A 17,680-nucleotide genomic window follows, 5' to 3' on the forward strand; every position below is an offset into this window, starting at 1 on the left:
TAGTAAAAACTTGATTAGAGCAAAAATTGAATTATGAATCAGAGTAAGGTTTGAAGAAAGGAATCTGCATAACACGTGGATGTAAATATTTTATTTCAAAGAAATGTTCACATTTATGTAGATATTTTTGTCATGCAAGTGAAGAATCTCTTTGTGATTTGTACACTGAAATCTGCGATATTTGGGATTCCGTTGTCTTCTCTCTCCTTAATAAATAATTTCGGAACCTATCAATGATGAAAATGGCAATGAGTGGATCCAATCCAGGATACAAACTACAAAATACTCCAACCGCATTGATGTATTTTCCGACTTCGATTTCAAAAAGTGGGAGTATGAAGACTAATCCAACTGGAATATATTGTGTGAAACATGGAAGAAGTGTTTGAAGACCAAGACTCCAGAAGAGTTGTTCACTGAGTTTTCGAGTTCTTTTGCTCATTTGGAGAGATGAACCATGGAGTTTATGATAAGTTTTGTAGGCGCAGAAGATGCAAGTTGAGAAACATAAACAGCTGGATTGTATTTTAAAATGGATCTTTTTATACCATAATCCCACAACTTAGAAAGCATCCAGATAAATCCGAAAAATAAAAATAAATTTTCCATCTTCTTGATGAGTCTGAAACTTTTTATTTTTTAGATTAGAGTCAACAAACTCACATAATACAACGGAGCGATAAACGCAGGAAAGTTTTTTGAAAATGATAAACATTAATACCAATCTCTATTGTAAGCTTCTAACATGGGAATGACCCAAGGTGAAACGCTGGGTTTTCTTAGACATTTTGGGAAATGATAGCCCTTACCCCAACTAGAACAAAATAAAAATATTACTTGCCCCTTTTAAGTTTCCAGAGAATGGCAGACATAATTCCGTTTTTTCGAATTTTTCGAGTTGAACCACTTCGAGAAATCATAACTCGGTCAACTCAAGAGTAATCTTCCCAAACTAAAGTGTAATTGCAAGATATAGACCAAGGCTTCATAAAAGGTAACAGACTCATGTTTCCAGCTATGACTCCCAGATTACTACAAATCAAAATGTGAAATTTTGCACTTCTCATGAAATCAGAAAGTGGTCATTTTCGAAAAAAGGTATTTGGGAGACTATGTCTATCCGGACGTACATCTGAAATAAGGTACATATGCATGCTCAAATATATGGCTCACCTTTCATTTACGAGACTTATTTTCATTTTTTCAATTTTTCAGTTCAACTTCATGTATAGATACGTGTGATTTTTCAACTGTAGAGTTGATCAATTGTTCTGAGCAAAAGGTATACTGACATTTAAGCGTAATATAGTTTTTAAAACATTGTGATTGCCGTCTAACTAAAAAAAGGGAGAATTCACTGAAAAACGCGGAAGTTATTTTTAACGAATTGACGTACCCCTATACATGAAGTTGAACTGAAAAACTGAAAAAATGAAAATAAGTCTCTGGAATGAAAGGTGAGCCATATATTTGAATACGTATATATACCTTATTTGTCACTGGCAATCGGATAGACATAGTCTCCCAAATACCTTTTTTCGAAAATGACCACTTTCTGATTTCATGAGAAGTGCAAATTTTCACATTTTCATTTATAGTAATTCGGGAGTCACAGCTGGATACATACGTCAGTTACCTTTTATGAAGCCTTGGTCTATATCTTGCAGTTACACTTTAGTTTGAAAAGATTGCTCTTGAATTGACCGAGTTACGATTTCTCGAAGTGGTTCAACTCGAAAAATTCGAAAAAATGGAATTATGTCTGCCATTCTCTGGAAACTTAAAAGGGGCACGTAATATTTATATTTTGTTCTAGTTGGGGCAAGGGCTATCATTTCCCAAAATATCTAAGAAAACCCAGCGTTTCACCTTGGGTCATTCCCATGTAAGTACAAATCTTATAAAAAATCAAAAGTTACAAGGCAGTTTTACCTAAATCTAAAATTATTCCAGAGAAAGCTGAAGTTAAATTCATTCAGGTTGGCACAACGGTCGAATGTTTACAGAACTTATGATTTGTAACTCAATTTGTCCTCAATTTTTGAACTTTTTTGCATCTGATATCATATTTCATTGACACAATTAGAGAAACTTTATTCAATAAAATGAGCAAACTACTTTCCAGTTGACGAAAATCCGTCAGAATTAATTGCAGATACTTTCGAACTTTTCGTAGTGGATGGAGATTCTGTTCGAAAAACGAATTTTCTGAATCTGTCAATCATGAAAATTGCAATGAGTGGATCCATTGCAGGATACAGACAACACGTGACTCCAACCAAATTTCCAGCTTTTCCAACTTCGATTTCAAACAACGGAAGAATGAAAAGAAGTCCAACAGGCACGTATTGTGTGAAACATGGAAGAAGAGTTTGAAATCCGAGAGTCCAGAAGAGTTGCTTGTTGAGAGCTCTTGTTCTTTTGCTCATTTGAGTTGAGAAGTCATTTAACTTCTTATATGTTTTGTAAGCACAAGCAATGCAAGTGGTGAAGCAGGAACTCTGGAGGAATGAAATTACTGGAAAGGAAGAGATTAAAGGGAAAGTTACCATGATAATACAGCTCAAAGATGCTCCGAACAGATCTTGAATATTAAATTGACGTTTACCATCTGGTCCGCGCACCTAAAAAGGAGAATGATTGCATTTTCTAATTGAAAGTTTCTTACAAAGTATAAAGGAGCCACAAAGGCAATTTTGTCAATGTCTTCTTCATATAATTCCATCGTTACATCCCTGAAGTAATCCCGTTTGCTTTGATTTGGACCAAAATTGAAATAAATTGAAGATCCCCAAATAATGAAAAGGATACATGGAGGAATGAACCAGAGATATACTTTGTATCCTTCGAAGTAATAGAGTTTGTTGTTTCTGAAAATATTATAAATGTGTAATCACCATAGATCCTTGTTCTTATAATTCTTACCTGCAGACTGCAATGTATCGAAAAATGAAATGAGTTGCAAGCATAGATATACAAAAGGCAAAGGATCCACAATACAAAGCTGAAAACAGAGATTGAAACGCTGGAAATCTAGAATCCCGACTCACTTGACACCATTACACCAGCTGTCAGATGATCTTTTAAAATGCTATTCACGTAAAATAAAACTCCAGATCCATGAAGATGCATCACCTGTAATCAAAAAAAATTCACAGACTATCTTCTATTGAATCTTACTGGCAGTGTCAGGATTTCCACTGTTGCGTAGAAAATTGCATATATTGAGAATGAGATCATCATGACTCGATATCTTCCGAACGATGAACCAGCTCGAATTTTGATTAAATAAAGCAGTAAACTGTTGGCGAAGATGGCAATGAAAAAACATAGAAACTGACAAGTTCTGAGATATGGAGATACTGCCATTTTGTGGTGAAAGATGTATTCTAGTCAGTGCTTATATATCATTCTGTATAGTTTTTAAGGAACATAAGCTCCTTTCGATTACTTTATTTCTCAAATTCAGAACAATAGAACTCAGGTATTTTTGGGCAAGGGTTGGGCAACGAAAATTTCGATTGGGCCATGTGGCCCGTGGATAGGGCACAGAGCCCGCAAAAAGGGCCACATGGCCCAGTGGGCACAGGTTGGGCGCAGGTTGGGCCACAGGTTGAGAGTTAGGAAATACTTGGTGGATGTGGGCACAGGTTGGGCGCTTGGTGAGGATGAATGGGCACAGCATGGGCACGGAGTGGGCACAGGTTGAGAAATCGCGCTCTACTGCGCACTCTGATTTTTCGCCACGATTTTTCTTATTTATTTCGTTTCTTTTTCAATTTTATCGTCCTTTTATATAATTCTACTTATTTCGCACAGAAAATGAAACAAATCTAAACTCGACTTAACAGGTAAGACAGTATTTTTTATTTGTTTTTGTTTACTTTTGGTGAAATTTCAGCTGAACAAAAAATGATTTCAACAACACAAGAATCATCACCAACTACGCTCTCCAGCTGCTCATTTTCTTCTATCTTTAATTTTTTGCATTTACTCTGAATTTTTTGTTGTAATTTGTATATTTATAGTTTTCACGAAAAATTATTTCCTTTTCCTGTATCCCTATGTTCCATCTTCTAGTTTGACCAATTTCAGCTTATATTATTCTATTACTTTTCATAATTATTGAAATAATTGTTTTGTGTTTGAATTTGACAAATAAATAGTAGAAAAGTACAAAAATGTGTAATCTTGTTAATTATTGTGATTAATGGGAAAGAGAAAAGGGAGCTGAATGCTGCGCGTTGAACCGAATTTCGGCACTTTGCCCACGAAATGGGCCATGTGGCCCAGAATATGGGCATGATGGCCCGCGTAGGGCGGGCCATACTGCCCATTTGGTGGGCCACATGGCCCATTTCGTGGGCAAAGTGGCCCAAAAATACCTGAGAAGACATGAAAAGATGACGAAAAAGCAGTTGTGTTCGTTACAGGATTAGGCGGTTTAGTCATTACTTGACGCGTTAGGGAAACAAAAGATATAAAGATGTTTGGCTAAGAAATAAGATGAGTTAGGCCGGGTTCAACTCAGAAACATACATCACTTGACAAATAAAAAGATTACTATCTGACTAATTTTATTCGATTTTTATTCGATTTTTAAAATAGATTTGTATTGTTTTGTAAATGATTTTAAGAATGTCTGATTGTGAGATGTGTCTACAGACTTGTAGATATTTCTGACGACCAGGCAGTTCGATTCGACTCTTACAAATGCCTTTATTGCTCGATTAGACCGTTCGAAAACTTTCCATCAACATTTACAGTGGACACTTTCGACGTATTCGATACAGTTTTCCCTTCTTTCCTCAACACAAACTTTCTGAATCTGTCAATCATGAAAATTGCAATTATTGGATCGATTGCTGGATATCGACTGCACGCTGCTCCAACCACATTGCCAATTCTACCAAATTGAATTTCAAAAAACGGAAGAAAGAACATTGTTCCGACAGGAATGTATTGGGTGATACATGGAAGAAGAGTTTGAAGACCGAGTGTCCAGAAGAGTTGTTTATTGAGAGATCGTGTCCGTTCACTCATTTGAATCGTCATGTCATTCAGCTTCTTGTATGTTTTGAAGGCACAAATGACGCACGTTGTGAGACAAATTGCCTGAATTGTATACATCTCTCTTTTACTCTCAATTTCTCACCATTATTGTACAACTGATAAATGCTCCACGTAGATCTGGAAAGCGAAAGATACGGCATCCATTCTCTAGACGAGTCTAAAACAGAGAACATATTATACTGAAAAACAGAATTACTCACAAAATACAATGGACCCATAAATGCAATTTTGTCTATGTCTTCATCGTACAATTCCATCGTCACATTCCGGAAGAAATCGTTTTTGATCTCGTTCGGACCGAAATTGAAATAAATGGATAGAGTCCAAATGGTAAAGAGAAGGAATGGTGGGATGAAAAGAAGGTAAACTTTAAGTCCATCGAAGTGATGCAGTTTTTGATGACTGAAAATTACAATAGTATTTCAGCACATTTCTGAAATTAGTTTACTTGCAAACAGCAACATATCTGAAAACAAAGTGCATGGCCAACATGGATATGCAGAGAGCAAAAGAACCACAGTACAGAGCTAAATAGGAAATTGGGCGAAAGAAAAAACTGTTATTACTCACAAGAGATGAGAACTCCAGCCGTTTTATGAAATTTCAGAATACTGTCAACATAGAACAAAACTCCAGACAAATGGACGTGCAGAACCTGAACGTTATCATTGGTTCTAGGTTTCATTGATTCCTAAATCACATACGGGCATTGTAAAAATCTCAATAATCGAATAGATTATGGCATATATAGAGAAAGAGATCATCATGACTCGATAACTTCCAAATGATGAGCCAGCTCGTATCTTAATGAGATACAGTAGTAATGTGTTTGCACTGATTGCAATTGTAAATGCAGTAAATTGAATAATTCGAAGCAACGGTGTTACTGCCATTTTATCAGTTAGGATAAAATGAAATCTAATAACACCTCCAGTTTTCAAGATACATCTTTATGTGGTTTGCTCATAAATTAACCACAAAACAGCCAATACTTTTCCAGTGAGAATATAAGTGATTTCATTTTATTTTTTTTAGTATTGTCTGCTTTGTGGTAAATTTATGAGCAAACCACATAAAGATGTATCTTGTAAACGAGGTTTTATTTGAGTTTGGGCTATGTATTAGTCATTGACCACTGAAAGAAAACAACAGAAAGTAGATAGGTAGAACTTCATTCAAAAATATTAATTTAAAACAGATTCAAAAAGTAAAAAGATCATGTGTTAATTCCCTTTGATGGACTCTTCCGTTTCTCTCTAGAAGAGTAATAAGCAGAATATCTGTTCGTTGTGGCAAGCTTTATTCTCGGTTTGGAACAACCTGAGTTCGAACACTTGTTATTCACATCCAATGAAATCAAACTTACAGAATACAGCCTTTTTGAATTCCCGGATACAGAAAATTGCAATAACAGGTTCTAAAGATGGATAAACTGCAAGACTGCCAGCAGTGAAGTTTGCTAAATGACCAGTTTCAATTTCAAATAAAGGCATTGTGATCTCTAAACTGACAGGAATATACATCATGAATAGTGGAAGGATCGTCTGAAAAACAGTCTGGTTTTAAATAACCACAGCTGATATTTACAGTAATCGCATTTGTTGGACCAAACCAACAAATGTAGAATTCAAAACATTACACTGTTGTTTACCTGAAACGATAGTGTGACAAAAAGTTGTCTATTCAATTCTATTGTTCTTTTGCTCATATTATTCCCGGCATTTTTCATTTTCCAGTATATTTTCACAGCGCTAAAAACAATGATCGCAAAACATCCTCCCTGCAACTTCTTGATTTTGAAACGGGGATAAATTCTGATAGAACGTACAATTGTGATAACACAAGCAACAAGTAACATGAGATCCCAAAATCTCCAAATCTTTTTTCCGTCGTCTCCAATAGACCAATACATTACAGCTATAAATGGAACTGTTGTCGAATCTTCGTCATAGTATCCTCGAAGTTCGTCCCTGATAAAAATCAAATGATCCATAAAAAGTAAAGAATACGACTCACTTTAAATACATTTGCTTTTCAATACTATTTGACATCCCGAAGAAAACGAAAGCGTACCACGCAGTGAAACAAATTAAACATGGAATGAAGATACTCAATAGTATTAATCGCTCATTGTGAGCTAGAAATGTGGGTCTGAATTTACAGAATATATTTAATTAAAAATTGATGAAGTCAAAACCTGCAAACAGCAACATAACGGTAGCTGAATTGAGCTGCTAGGAGAGAGATAACAAGAGCAAATGAGCCACAGTAGAGACCTAAAGTTTAATTGTTGAAAGGTTCATTTTCATTTTCTTCTCATGCTTTCATTTTGATCTCTTCAATACAGATTCCGTTTCATAAATTGAATGATTCAAATATCTTGACTTTTGTTTTCAGTACCATCCTGCTTCTTTTCATTATTCACTAATGAGCTGTTCATCGTTATTATTCTTTCTATCGTGGCAAAAAAATATTTTTACTACATTTAATGTCTGACTAAAATACGAATCAAGAAAGGAACTCACAAGTAATATTATACCCGAGTAACATATTGTGCTTCAATGGACTCTCCATAAAAACAACACATGCCGGGCTTTTGATATGAATTATCTGGAAAAGAGAGTTCTCGAATTCGAGGTTCATGGAATTAAAATGATACAAACTCACCGGTTGTGTTAAAATCTCAATCCATGCATACAAAGAGAAATAAATTGCAAAACTGAACATCACATAACGATAAGTTCCAAATAACTTTTTCGCTCTCGTCACAATTAAATAAACGAGAATTGAGTTGGTGATTTGAGCTCCCACAAATCCAGCGTATTGAATTATGTGAAGATAAAACATGTCTGGAATTCTTCTTATCAGAAATCGGAGGACGAAGAAAATTTTTTTAAATAATTTCAAGAAAATATCTGGGATCTTCAAAAGGAAGTAGATTTCCAAAATTATTTTGTTTCAGAACGAAATGAGAGAAATGACAAAAGAATATGATGTTTATCATGAAGAAAATGACGACAAAATGCTTCTGATTCAAGAATCAGTCAACTAAAAGTATACTGAAGACTTCTTCATCCATGAGCTGTTCTTCTTTATTATGACGTCTTCTGGTAAACAAAACATTTAAAGTTCATGTGCAGAACTGTGCAGAACTGAGAAAAAAAAGAGGAAATACGTGAAATATTCTTTGAAAGGAATAAAAAAGTTTCTATAAAAACAAGAAAGAGAAAAATAATATTGAGAAGGTTCCATCGACCGGTAATAAGTTCTGAGTGAAGTTGGAGAACACATAGAGGACTGCACACTGATTGTGAGAAAAATTAAATCAAGATTGCCTAGGAACGTGATTCATAAAATTTAATTGATAAGAATGAGGGCATTTATTTTTGTTGGGGAGTAACCGAGTCACAGTGAATGACTGGATTGAAAATAAGTTATGACTGGAAATTATTTTTCGAAGTCCATGACATATTAGTGACGTTTCCAAAACATGTAACACGACAACGTTGCTTTACTTGAAGATTAATTCGAAATTCCGTTTTATATTTAAAAGTTTCTATTTGAAACTGATTTCCATTCTATTCATCTGAAAATCTATTTTTAGATGAATAAGGGTTCATTTGTATTCAACAAGTTTTGAAGATTGAAACATGAACTTGAGAACGATGAGATCAATGACTGAAACAGTTCAAAAAATCATACGAACTGAAAATAGACTGTTCAGAAAGTTTTGGAAATTAGTTTCAAACGTCGTATTCAAACGTCGTATTAGGTCACAGAAGAAAAAATGGAAGATGGTGCAAGAGGAGCTTCAAATTGCTAGGAAACGTAAGATGAGAAGTCAAAGAAAAACCAGGAAGTTACATAGAAAAAAGATGAAGAAAGCAAAAGATCGACATTGGCTAAAGTTTCGGGAATTGAAGTACAAGTTCGTGTTTTGTACTCGAGTAATAATGCGGCCGCCAATCTTGTGTGTTTCACCTGGTATCTATCGTGTAAGGTCTTTGCTTCTTACTTTCGAAACTTCTTTTAAAGCAAGAAACAAGAAAAGGAAATACAGTAAATGAAGGAAGTTCACGTTTTTAAGGATAACGGACACGGACATATTGAACTCTCAACTCTTAATTTTCACGTACCTTGCGTGCGTATTCAAAATAAAATAAAATAAATAAAATAAATAGACTGTTCAGAAAGTTTTGAAAATTAGTTTCTTATGTGTTATACCAAATTACCCTTATGATTCGACCAACAAGTTCAAGTGGGAAGTTTTTTGACACGGAAATGACATAAGTTTAGAAAATCCAATCAGGTACAAATCATGAAACGATTAAAAGGAAACCTTTTCAAATAGGTTTTCCAACATTTAGATAATGTTCTGCTTCTCATTTCAAGTCAAAGAATGTTATGTCTGTCTGTTAGTCACAGAGAATGAGAATAAAACCATTCATTGAAAACAAAAAAAAAGAGATTGAAAGTCTCCACCCACATAAAAGTTCGTTACAAAAATTTGATTTATTCAAAGAATCGCATTAGCACTAGATGAGTGAATACCGGATACAGGCGTTGAAAATGTAGTTCGAGATGCCACTTTTCGTTTACTACGACCTGAATTAACAATACATCATTTTAAGTAACTTTTATCTCTTCAACTCACATAAAAGTACATTCTTGAATTCTTTGATGCACATCATGGGTATCAATGGTTCCAGAAATGGATAGATAGCTAGACTTGCGGCAGTGAAATTGGCTATTCGTCCAGTTTTTATTTCGAAAATTGGGAGAGAAGTGGCCAGTCCAACAGGGATATACATCATAAACAAAGGAAGAATAGTCTGAAATAAAATCGAGTAAAGGATCTATTTCGTTTTACGAACACCTAACTGAAAATGATATCTGAGATGCGGTCAATTTCCGTTTTTTCAGAAGAAATAATGTCTAGAACAAGTGTTTACCTGTATAGTCAACGTGATAAATAGCTGTCTATTCAATTCCATAGTTCGTTCACTCATATGACAACTAGTATCTTTCATTTTCTTGTAGATCCTAGAAGCACAATAGACAATCGTCATAAAACATCCGCCCTTAAAAACAAATACATGAAAAACGTAACTAGAGAATAACCCCTACAATTGTTGCAACACAAGCTAACAAAAGAGCAATATCACACAACTTCCACTTCTTTTGTCCATTTTGATCCACTGACCAGTACATAACTGCGATGAACGCAACTCTTTCAGAGTCTTCATTGTAGATTTCAGAAAGTTCATTCCTGAAAATTGGAGTTGAGAATTTAAATAAAACAAGATATTACTCATACTTCATGTACAATTGCTTCTCGACGGTGTTCGCCATTCCATAATAAACGAATTCAAACCAAGCGACGAAGCACAAAAAACAAGGAACAAAGAGGTAAAACAGAAGACGTTCTTCCCCATGGGAGAGCAAGTGAGGCCTTCAAAAATTGTGAGTTAGGAAAAATCGGTTACGAGACAAATAGAAAATGAATTGAGAGATCAACTTGTTTTTATTAAAATTCTGAACTCACTTGCAAACTGCCAGAAATCTGTAGAAAAATTGAGCAGAAAGGAGTGATATAACCAATGCGAAGCAGGCACAGTAGAGACCTAAAACTTAAAAGTATATGACGTTTCTGAAATTTCGTTTCACTTACATGTGATAACAAACCCAAGTGATTTATAATACTTTAATGAACTATCCATAAAAACTATACAAACTGGACTTTTGATATGAATAACTGGTTGAGTCAAAACTTCAATCCAAGAATAAAACAAAAAGAAAAAAGCGAATCCCAACATTACAAAACGATACATTCCGAAGAGTTTTCGTGCTTTTGTTAAAATTAGATAAATTAACAAAGAATTTGCAAGTTGTGAAGAAATGAAACCAAAATACTGAATGATATGAAGATAGAGCATTCGGAAGAAGTTAGTCTCTCTTGTTATTGAAGTTCAGCCGTTTAGTTTTATAGCAAAAGAAGTTGATCCACGTGTTTTCTTCAGCAAGGACTGGCATTCAAAAGAAATTGAAGCTACATTCAGAGCAGACAGAAGAAATATGAATCATTTAGGATGTTATTGTGAGATGAAGAACAAAAGGTAAATATGATCTAACAGGCTTTTCAGACAGTGCACAAAGTCCTTGTAGAACTGACGACATCTATAAGATTTTGAGGGGATTAACCAACTTCCGGAATTCCTTATGCAGTTTTCCGATTAACCTACAGTTACTTTTCAATTTCGTAATAGTCTCCTACACTCCGTGGCTGTAAAAAAGAAGAACGCGTAATATCGTACAGAAGAGTATACCAAAGCTGTGCGGAATTCCTTCTTACTTCTTCCTTCTTCCGGGCATTTTTTCACTACCTTCTTCCTTCTTCCTTCTTCCTTTTTGAAAATTTTCGTTCCTTCTTCCTTCTTCCCTCTTCCTTTTATGAAATTTTACTTCCAACGTCTTTTTCATAATATATTTGAAATTTTAAATACTAATTTTTGAATCGCCACCAATTTACGATGCTCCGATCAATTAACGATGCTCCGACGCGTGTTGTTTGTATGTTCCTAAACAAGCTGACAAGTTTCGACATCCGTTCTGAAAAAATTATTTCCGACTTCTGAACTTTTTTCACTTCCTTCTTCCCTTTTGAAAATTTTATTCCTTCTTCCTTCTTCCGTCTTCCTTTTTGAAAATGTTATTCCTTCTTCCTTCTTCCTTTTTTGAAAATTTTACTTCCGCACAGCTCTGGAGTATACCTTTTCGCACAATCAAAAGGTTATCCGCTATATTCAATTTTATTTCGTTGACTTAATCGCACAAGTATACTGTATATCGCAGTGCGCACTCATAAATGCACCGACAAAGGAACGGAGTGGTATACTTTTTCAAAGAACAATATTGTTTCTCAGGCTCCGCCTACATACAATAAAACTATCTGAACCAATAGGCCAGGATCGTCATTATCTTCCATTGTCGTTACAATTAACAATTCAATCTCTTCTCTTCTTATATTTCTTCTCCTCATCCCGATCTGTTCTTCAACTAGAATGGTATGGATTCGCATATCATCAAGTGTTAATGTGGTAGCCCGTGTTGAATTCATTGATCGAGAAAATTCGTCAAGATATGGAATTTCTTTTGACACTCAACTCCACTCTCATCATAAAGAGTTTGTTATTCCGATGCCATCTCCATCTTCTAATTCCTCCATTCCAATTCCCAACTACCGTATTCAAACGAAGAAGTCAATTACTGGAAATAATTTCGGGAAAAAGTACGAAAATATATTACCACTTCTTGTCAATGAGACATGGATTCATAAAACATTGAAAGATGAGAACAATATCTTCATTCATGTGTCCATTCGTTCTGAATGTCTCCCGAATTACTATGGATCCATCTGCCAATATTATTGTAGTCCCGGAGAGAAGTTCCCAATAAAGGATTGCAGAGAGAAGAATTGCCAGAATTGTGAGTTTTCATTTGTACAGTTTTCATTTGTACGGATAGCCGTTGCAGCTCGAAATCCTGTCGAATCGCTTATGCTACTTTCATAATTTCCCTCACTCTTTGTGTTGTTTTTATTTTTGCAAGCTACGTTTTAAAAGCTGCAACCTCCATACGAAACGGAGGGGAACCGATGAAATTTTCGGTTGTTCCCGAGCTGAATTTGTCGGAAAAATAAAAATGAATAACAGGAAATCATCATATTTTGAAACCTTCTGTGCTACTTTCACTCAATTGTAAAGAATAATTTGATTCTATGTTTTATTAATCCAGTCCCTTGATCAAAATTTTCATTGTTCTTGATATTTAAAAGCAAGATAAACACAGTAACAGATTTACAGAAAATAAAAGGCGCATTCTCTCTCTTGATCATTGGGTCTCACCACGAAAAGAGACCTCCCAGTAGAAAACGTGGAGACCACCCATGGAGATTACTGTAAACCACCCTGGTGGAAGTTTCGACTGCTCAAACTTATTTGTAGCCCATTCTTCCCATAATTATTCTAATAAAAAACGAAAGCTGAAACTTGTATTACTTCGAAATCTCCCCCTCTCGAATTTATTCGAAATTATTTAATTTTCCAGCTGAAAATGCCAAAGGGTGGAGCTTCTTCCTTGATTCCCGTGGACGCTGGTCTACGGGGCGACCTCGATTCGTTTCTGAGAGCGTTCTTGGATTTGAAGTCTCAGAGGTTAGTTTGAAATTATATTTTCCACTTGAATTTCATTCCAAATTCATTATTTTCAGATTCTCGGACTACAAAAAGCTCTTCCAGCATCGTAAAATGATCAATCTACATAACGGAAGAAGCGAAAGTGCTGAAATCATCGAGGTAAACAACTAAAAACTTCAACCATTTCACATATTTCATTATCTATTTTCTATTGAATCCGAACTCATCAATTTCAGTTCAACGAGCAACTTCTCGTCCACTGTTTACCGTATATGGAAGAGAATGTGTGTATTGGAACTCCAAGAAGTCTAGAAGAACGTCTATTCGGTCTCTATTCTATCTACACATTTTTCTATACTCAACAAGTTGAACACGTTGTCAAAATTCGAGTCGATCCAGATACCGCCCGAAACTTCCGTCGATTCACTGAATTTCTTCTGGAGAACAACATACTTGATGCTTATATGGCATGTCTGAAGCTTCTCGAAGACAAAGCTTTCAAACATGTTGCATTCGTACCAGTTGTTAGTTTTATTTTTCCAGATTCCCTAATTAATTTTTTTTTCAGTTCGATCCATCTCTCTTCAAACGATTTGGTGCAAACGATCAAATAGATAGATCGGAAGCACTTGTGAATGTCAACGATCCACTTGTAAGAGTCAGAATTCTTCACAATTCGGATGTGTTCAAAAAGCTTAGATTAATTCACAACGAATACAACAGATTGAAAAAATCAGCTGGTGTTGATCTGGGAGGAATTTCAATGAACAATGTTCAAGACACCTGCAAACACATTTTGGAGAACTATTCACAAACAATTAAGGAAGAAAAAGTTCCGTTGGTAAGTGAGAAGACTTCAAAGTTAATAGAAAACAGAAAATTTCCAGATAGCAACTGTTTCACCCTCTTCTGACAAAGCAAAAGTGTCTCGTTCGCAAATTAGAGAAAAGGCGTACAACTCTGAACTGAGTCTTTCAAGATTCAGAAGACACTACACCACTGACAATATAAGAATCAAAAAGGAGAGATTCGAGTACGATTCGAAGGAAGAGAAAAACATTAGAGCAAGTCCAAAGAAACATCAGAAAAGAGTCTTCAAAACTGAATTGATGGAATACAAAAAAGCTTCCCAAACCAAACAAGAAACAACAGACAATACTCCTCCGAAGCCATCGAAAGCGGAGTGTATAACTATCAAAGAGGGGATGTCAGATTCAGTTGAGATGAATGTGGAATCTCATCCCTTGAAAGGTATTCTGAAGACGTCGCGGATAACAAGGAAGAGCAATGGTCTGAGAGTCACAATCGAAGAAGAACCAAAATATGAAAGTTATAAAAGAGAAGGGACTCCATTTTTCTATTCTTCGGAAACCGAAAAGAACAACAGGGAGCCAGCTCAAAAGAAGGTGAGAAAATCAATTAAAACTGAGACACCAGTCGAAATTAATCAGGAAATGACAGGGGAAAACACAAATGTAAATTTAGATTTTAGAGAGAATTCCTTATTCAATTTCACTATCTTTTTCCAGGATTCCATTACAAAGGAGACTTCCATCGCTGCTTCTGTTGATCCGACTCCAATAAATCCTATCCTATCTGCTCCAGAAACTAAGAAAGCTTCAGAAATTGAACCGATTCACGATCATTTGAATCATCTGGAGGAAACGATGTCGACACCTGGATTGCAGAGTTGTGTTGTCGACAACGATTATGAATGTGCGAATGAAGAGATTCACGATTGTATGTTATTTTTAACCATTTTTAAAACGTTCATGATCGACACAATTTATTCAGGTTTCAATAATTCCAACGACACCCATTTCTTCGACGAAGAAATTGAGCTCCTCTCGGATGATGAAAAAAATGTATCCATTAGTTTCGATTTTTAATTCAATTTTTAATTTTCTTGTATAATTGCACCGATTTTCCAGGTTTTGTGTTCAAGTATATCATGTATTATAAGTACAAAGAAGTTGAACAATTGAAAATCTCAAATGTGTCAGAAACGTCAACGACAAATTCAAAGTGTAGGCGTCATAACCCTATTTCTGTAGTATTCTGAAAACAATTTTTTGAAAAACGTTTGTTTGATTGGGAGTTCACCTGAATATTTGTACTTGAAGTTTTATTTTAGAGTGACAATTCTCTCAGAAATGAGAAGAAGTGTCTCCTCATTAAATTTTTATTTTCAGAATATTCTTAGAAAATGTTCGTCACTCTTATATTCGGGTACGTAGGTATTTCGTCTTGTGATGCTTAATCTGATCCTTATCCTTTCCCAAATATATGTTTATAAGTTTTGGAATCCTGAGCCATGCAATTAAATTTATATAAAGTTTGATTTCTTCATTTTTGTTTTCTACATTTTCTGAAAATATCTCTCCGCTCCCTATAATTTTTTCCCACTCAGAAAGTTGGAATTCTGATGAACAGATCGAATTTTTCAAATGCTTTTTGTCCAATTTTCGTGGTCATTCGAAATTTCGAAAACCGCGTAATTCACACGAATTCACTTTTCGGCAGACCACATTTTGTAGTTCCTCAATGTGAAAAACATAGATCATTTCCGAGAAAAAAGATTCCGCTTTCTGCAAAATTGAGACACGAATTCTCATCTAACCCTTCCAGAATTTCTTTTATTTGTTCACCCTCCGGCTATAATTCAAAGTATTTTCCTTTTTATAGACCACTTCAAGTTGGAAAAACGAATAAGATTTTGGTAAGTTTCATGTTTCGGAGATCTTTTTTTTTGTTGTTGAAACTTTTTTTTAATTTGGAATCTTTATGAACAACAACCATTTGCAGAAAGGGTTGTTTGACGACACGTTTCAGAATTCTCTGTATGTTAGGTGTTCTGTCTGTGAGGACGTGTTTTACTGTAGTTATTTCCAAGAAATTACTTTCTGATGAATTTTTTTGAATTTCAGAAGTTGGTAATAAAAAATGGCACAGTGAAATAGAATTTTGTCTTTCTAGAGAAAACCCGGAAAACTGTTTCTTTTGCATAGAATACAAGACAAAACACGAAGTTGCACAAGATGCGTCGAAGCAAGTAAATTTTAAGCATTCAACTGAAACGTATCTTATATTATCTAGACTTACATTCTTACTTCCTCAACTATTCGAACAAAAACTGACTTCAGCTTCTAAGGAACTAGAGAACTATGTTTTCGATTACGGTCAGTTTTTTAAACCCTGTGTGATGATCCCAGGCATATACGCCCAGCTATAAAGGGGTTGTCAATGCAATCACTTTCTATTCCTATTGGTCTTGGTTTGATATCAAACCCGTTTTCTCGAAGTTATGAGATAGTTCATTGAACAGTCACACTAGTTGAACTTTCCAGTCTACCTAAGATTCTTCGTCATTCTTTGAAAACTCCTTAGCTTAATCACTGACCATTTGTCAACTTAATCCGGCTCAGTGAGCATTCGATCTTACGTCATTTTGCTTCCTTTTCCTGTAAAACTGAACAAGATTTATTTTTGTTAAAAGGTTCCCTACCAAGAAAACAATAACTCTGGTTTTGTCTCGTTTTGTGTTCTCGCTGAACCGGATGGAACAGCTGGAAATGAGAAAATGAAAATGTTGCGAGTGAGACGAAAACAAAAATGGCAATGAGTAGGAGTTTCCAGTGAGATGGTTGTACGTCATGTGGAATAAACGAGATGGGTGACATGACATCTATGCCCAGCAACAGAAAAGTTCCCAAAGAATCAGACTGTTCCGTTCAAAGTCTAATTTTTCTGTTCCCAAATCATCCTACGCCCTTAATCTGATTGGGAAAAATGATTCCAAAATGTGAAAAACAACTATTAGGCAAAATTAATACGAACAATATTGTTTGGTGTGATCTATTTATCTTTCTATCAAAACAGCCTGACATGAATGAAGACTTCAACTGTGAATCTTTGGTTTCAGTATACAGAGCAGTCAATAACCATTCATATAAATTGAACACATCGGCTGATTCCAAAAATCAAGCAGTTTCAAATGAAAATTCTTCTCTCAAATTTTTAATCCATCTCTCTGCACATATCACTTTGTAGTTTCCCCATCGACGTTTATCACATCAAGTTCCAGTGAAAAATTGAGTTATACACTGCTCAATTTCCGACTGAAGCTTTTTTTAGACTTACAAATTTTTAAATGTTTCTTGAGACAAGCAGCAGGTGCTTTGTTTGCGTAGAATTCTGCTTTGAATTGTGATTTTTTTCATCTTTGAGAAAAGAGAAATGTTTCATTCTCCAGAAATGTTTAATCAAAAATCAGTCTGCTCCCACAGTTAAAATAGTTCGTGTGAGTTTGTTATCTAGATTTCAAAAAATTGAAAGTAAACTCACCTTCGAGCTCTTCCTCAAACCGTGTATAGGTATTCAGAAAAATAGTTTTTTTAGGAGGAAATAGACCT

General features: G+C 35.1%; 5 protein-coding genes across 5 annotated transcripts; 2 read left to right on the forward strand and 3 right to left on the reverse strand.

Moving 5' to 3' along the window:
• Window positions 1-2,114: 2,114 nt before the first annotated feature.
• GCK72_018752 (uncharacterized protein) lies at window positions 2,115-3,369 on the reverse strand (the record flags this gene model as incomplete). Its single annotated transcript, XM_003110258.2, has 6 exons — window positions 2,115-2,501; window positions 2,550-2,624; window positions 2,669-2,870; window positions 2,926-3,004; window positions 3,051-3,135; window positions 3,181-3,369. 6 exons carry the CDS (start codon window positions 3,367-3,369, stop codon window positions 2,115-2,117), a joined length of 1,017 nt encoding a protein of 338 aa, XP_003110306.2.
• Window positions 3,370-4,719: 1,350 nt separating this feature from the next.
• On the reverse strand, window positions 4,720-7,920 carry GCK72_018753 (uncharacterized protein; the record flags this gene model as incomplete). Its single annotated transcript, XM_053732723.1, has 9 exons — window positions 4,720-5,115; window positions 5,274-5,475; window positions 5,522-5,600; window positions 5,644-5,728; window positions 6,902-7,043; window positions 7,090-7,224; window positions 7,271-7,349; window positions 7,599-7,683; window positions 7,741-7,920. 9 exons carry the CDS (start codon window positions 7,918-7,920, stop codon window positions 4,720-4,722), a joined length of 1,383 nt encoding a protein of 460 aa, XP_053581636.1.
• Window positions 7,921-9,589: 1,669 nt separating this feature from the next.
• Window positions 9,590-10,425, reverse strand: GCK72_018754 (uncharacterized protein; the record flags this gene model as incomplete). Its single annotated transcript, XM_053732724.1, has 5 exons — window positions 9,590-9,678; window positions 9,728-9,905; window positions 10,026-10,154; window positions 10,201-10,342; window positions 10,391-10,425. 5 exons carry the CDS (start codon window positions 10,423-10,425, stop codon window positions 9,590-9,592), a joined length of 573 nt encoding a protein of 190 aa, XP_053581637.1.
• A 1,709-nt stretch (window positions 10,426-12,134) lies between these two features.
• On the forward strand, window positions 12,135-12,644 carry GCK72_018755 (uncharacterized protein; the record flags this gene model as incomplete). Its single annotated transcript, XM_053732725.1, has 1 exon — window positions 12,135-12,644. The coding sequence occupies one exon, from the start codon at window positions 12,135-12,137 to the stop codon at window positions 12,642-12,644; it is 510 nt and encodes a 169-aa protein (XP_053581638.1).
• A 541-nt stretch (window positions 12,645-13,185) lies between these two features.
• Window positions 13,186-15,157, forward strand: GCK72_018756 (uncharacterized protein; the record flags this gene model as incomplete). The annotated part of the gene is made up of 7 exons (XM_053732726.1): window positions 13,186-13,286; window positions 13,343-13,427; window positions 13,505-13,792; window positions 13,837-14,109; window positions 14,156-14,674; window positions 14,798-15,008; window positions 15,063-15,157. 7 exons carry the CDS (start codon window positions 13,186-13,188, stop codon window positions 15,155-15,157), a joined length of 1,572 nt encoding a protein of 523 aa, XP_053581639.1.
• Between the last annotated feature and the right edge of the window lie 2,523 nt (window positions 15,158-17,680).

This window comes from Caenorhabditis remanei, chromosome V (genome assembly GCF_010183535.1).
Source record: "Caenorhabditis remanei strain PX506 chromosome V, whole genome shotgun sequence".
NCBI classification, from domain to species: domain Eukaryota; kingdom Metazoa; phylum Nematoda; class Chromadorea; order Rhabditida; family Rhabditidae; genus Caenorhabditis; species Caenorhabditis remanei.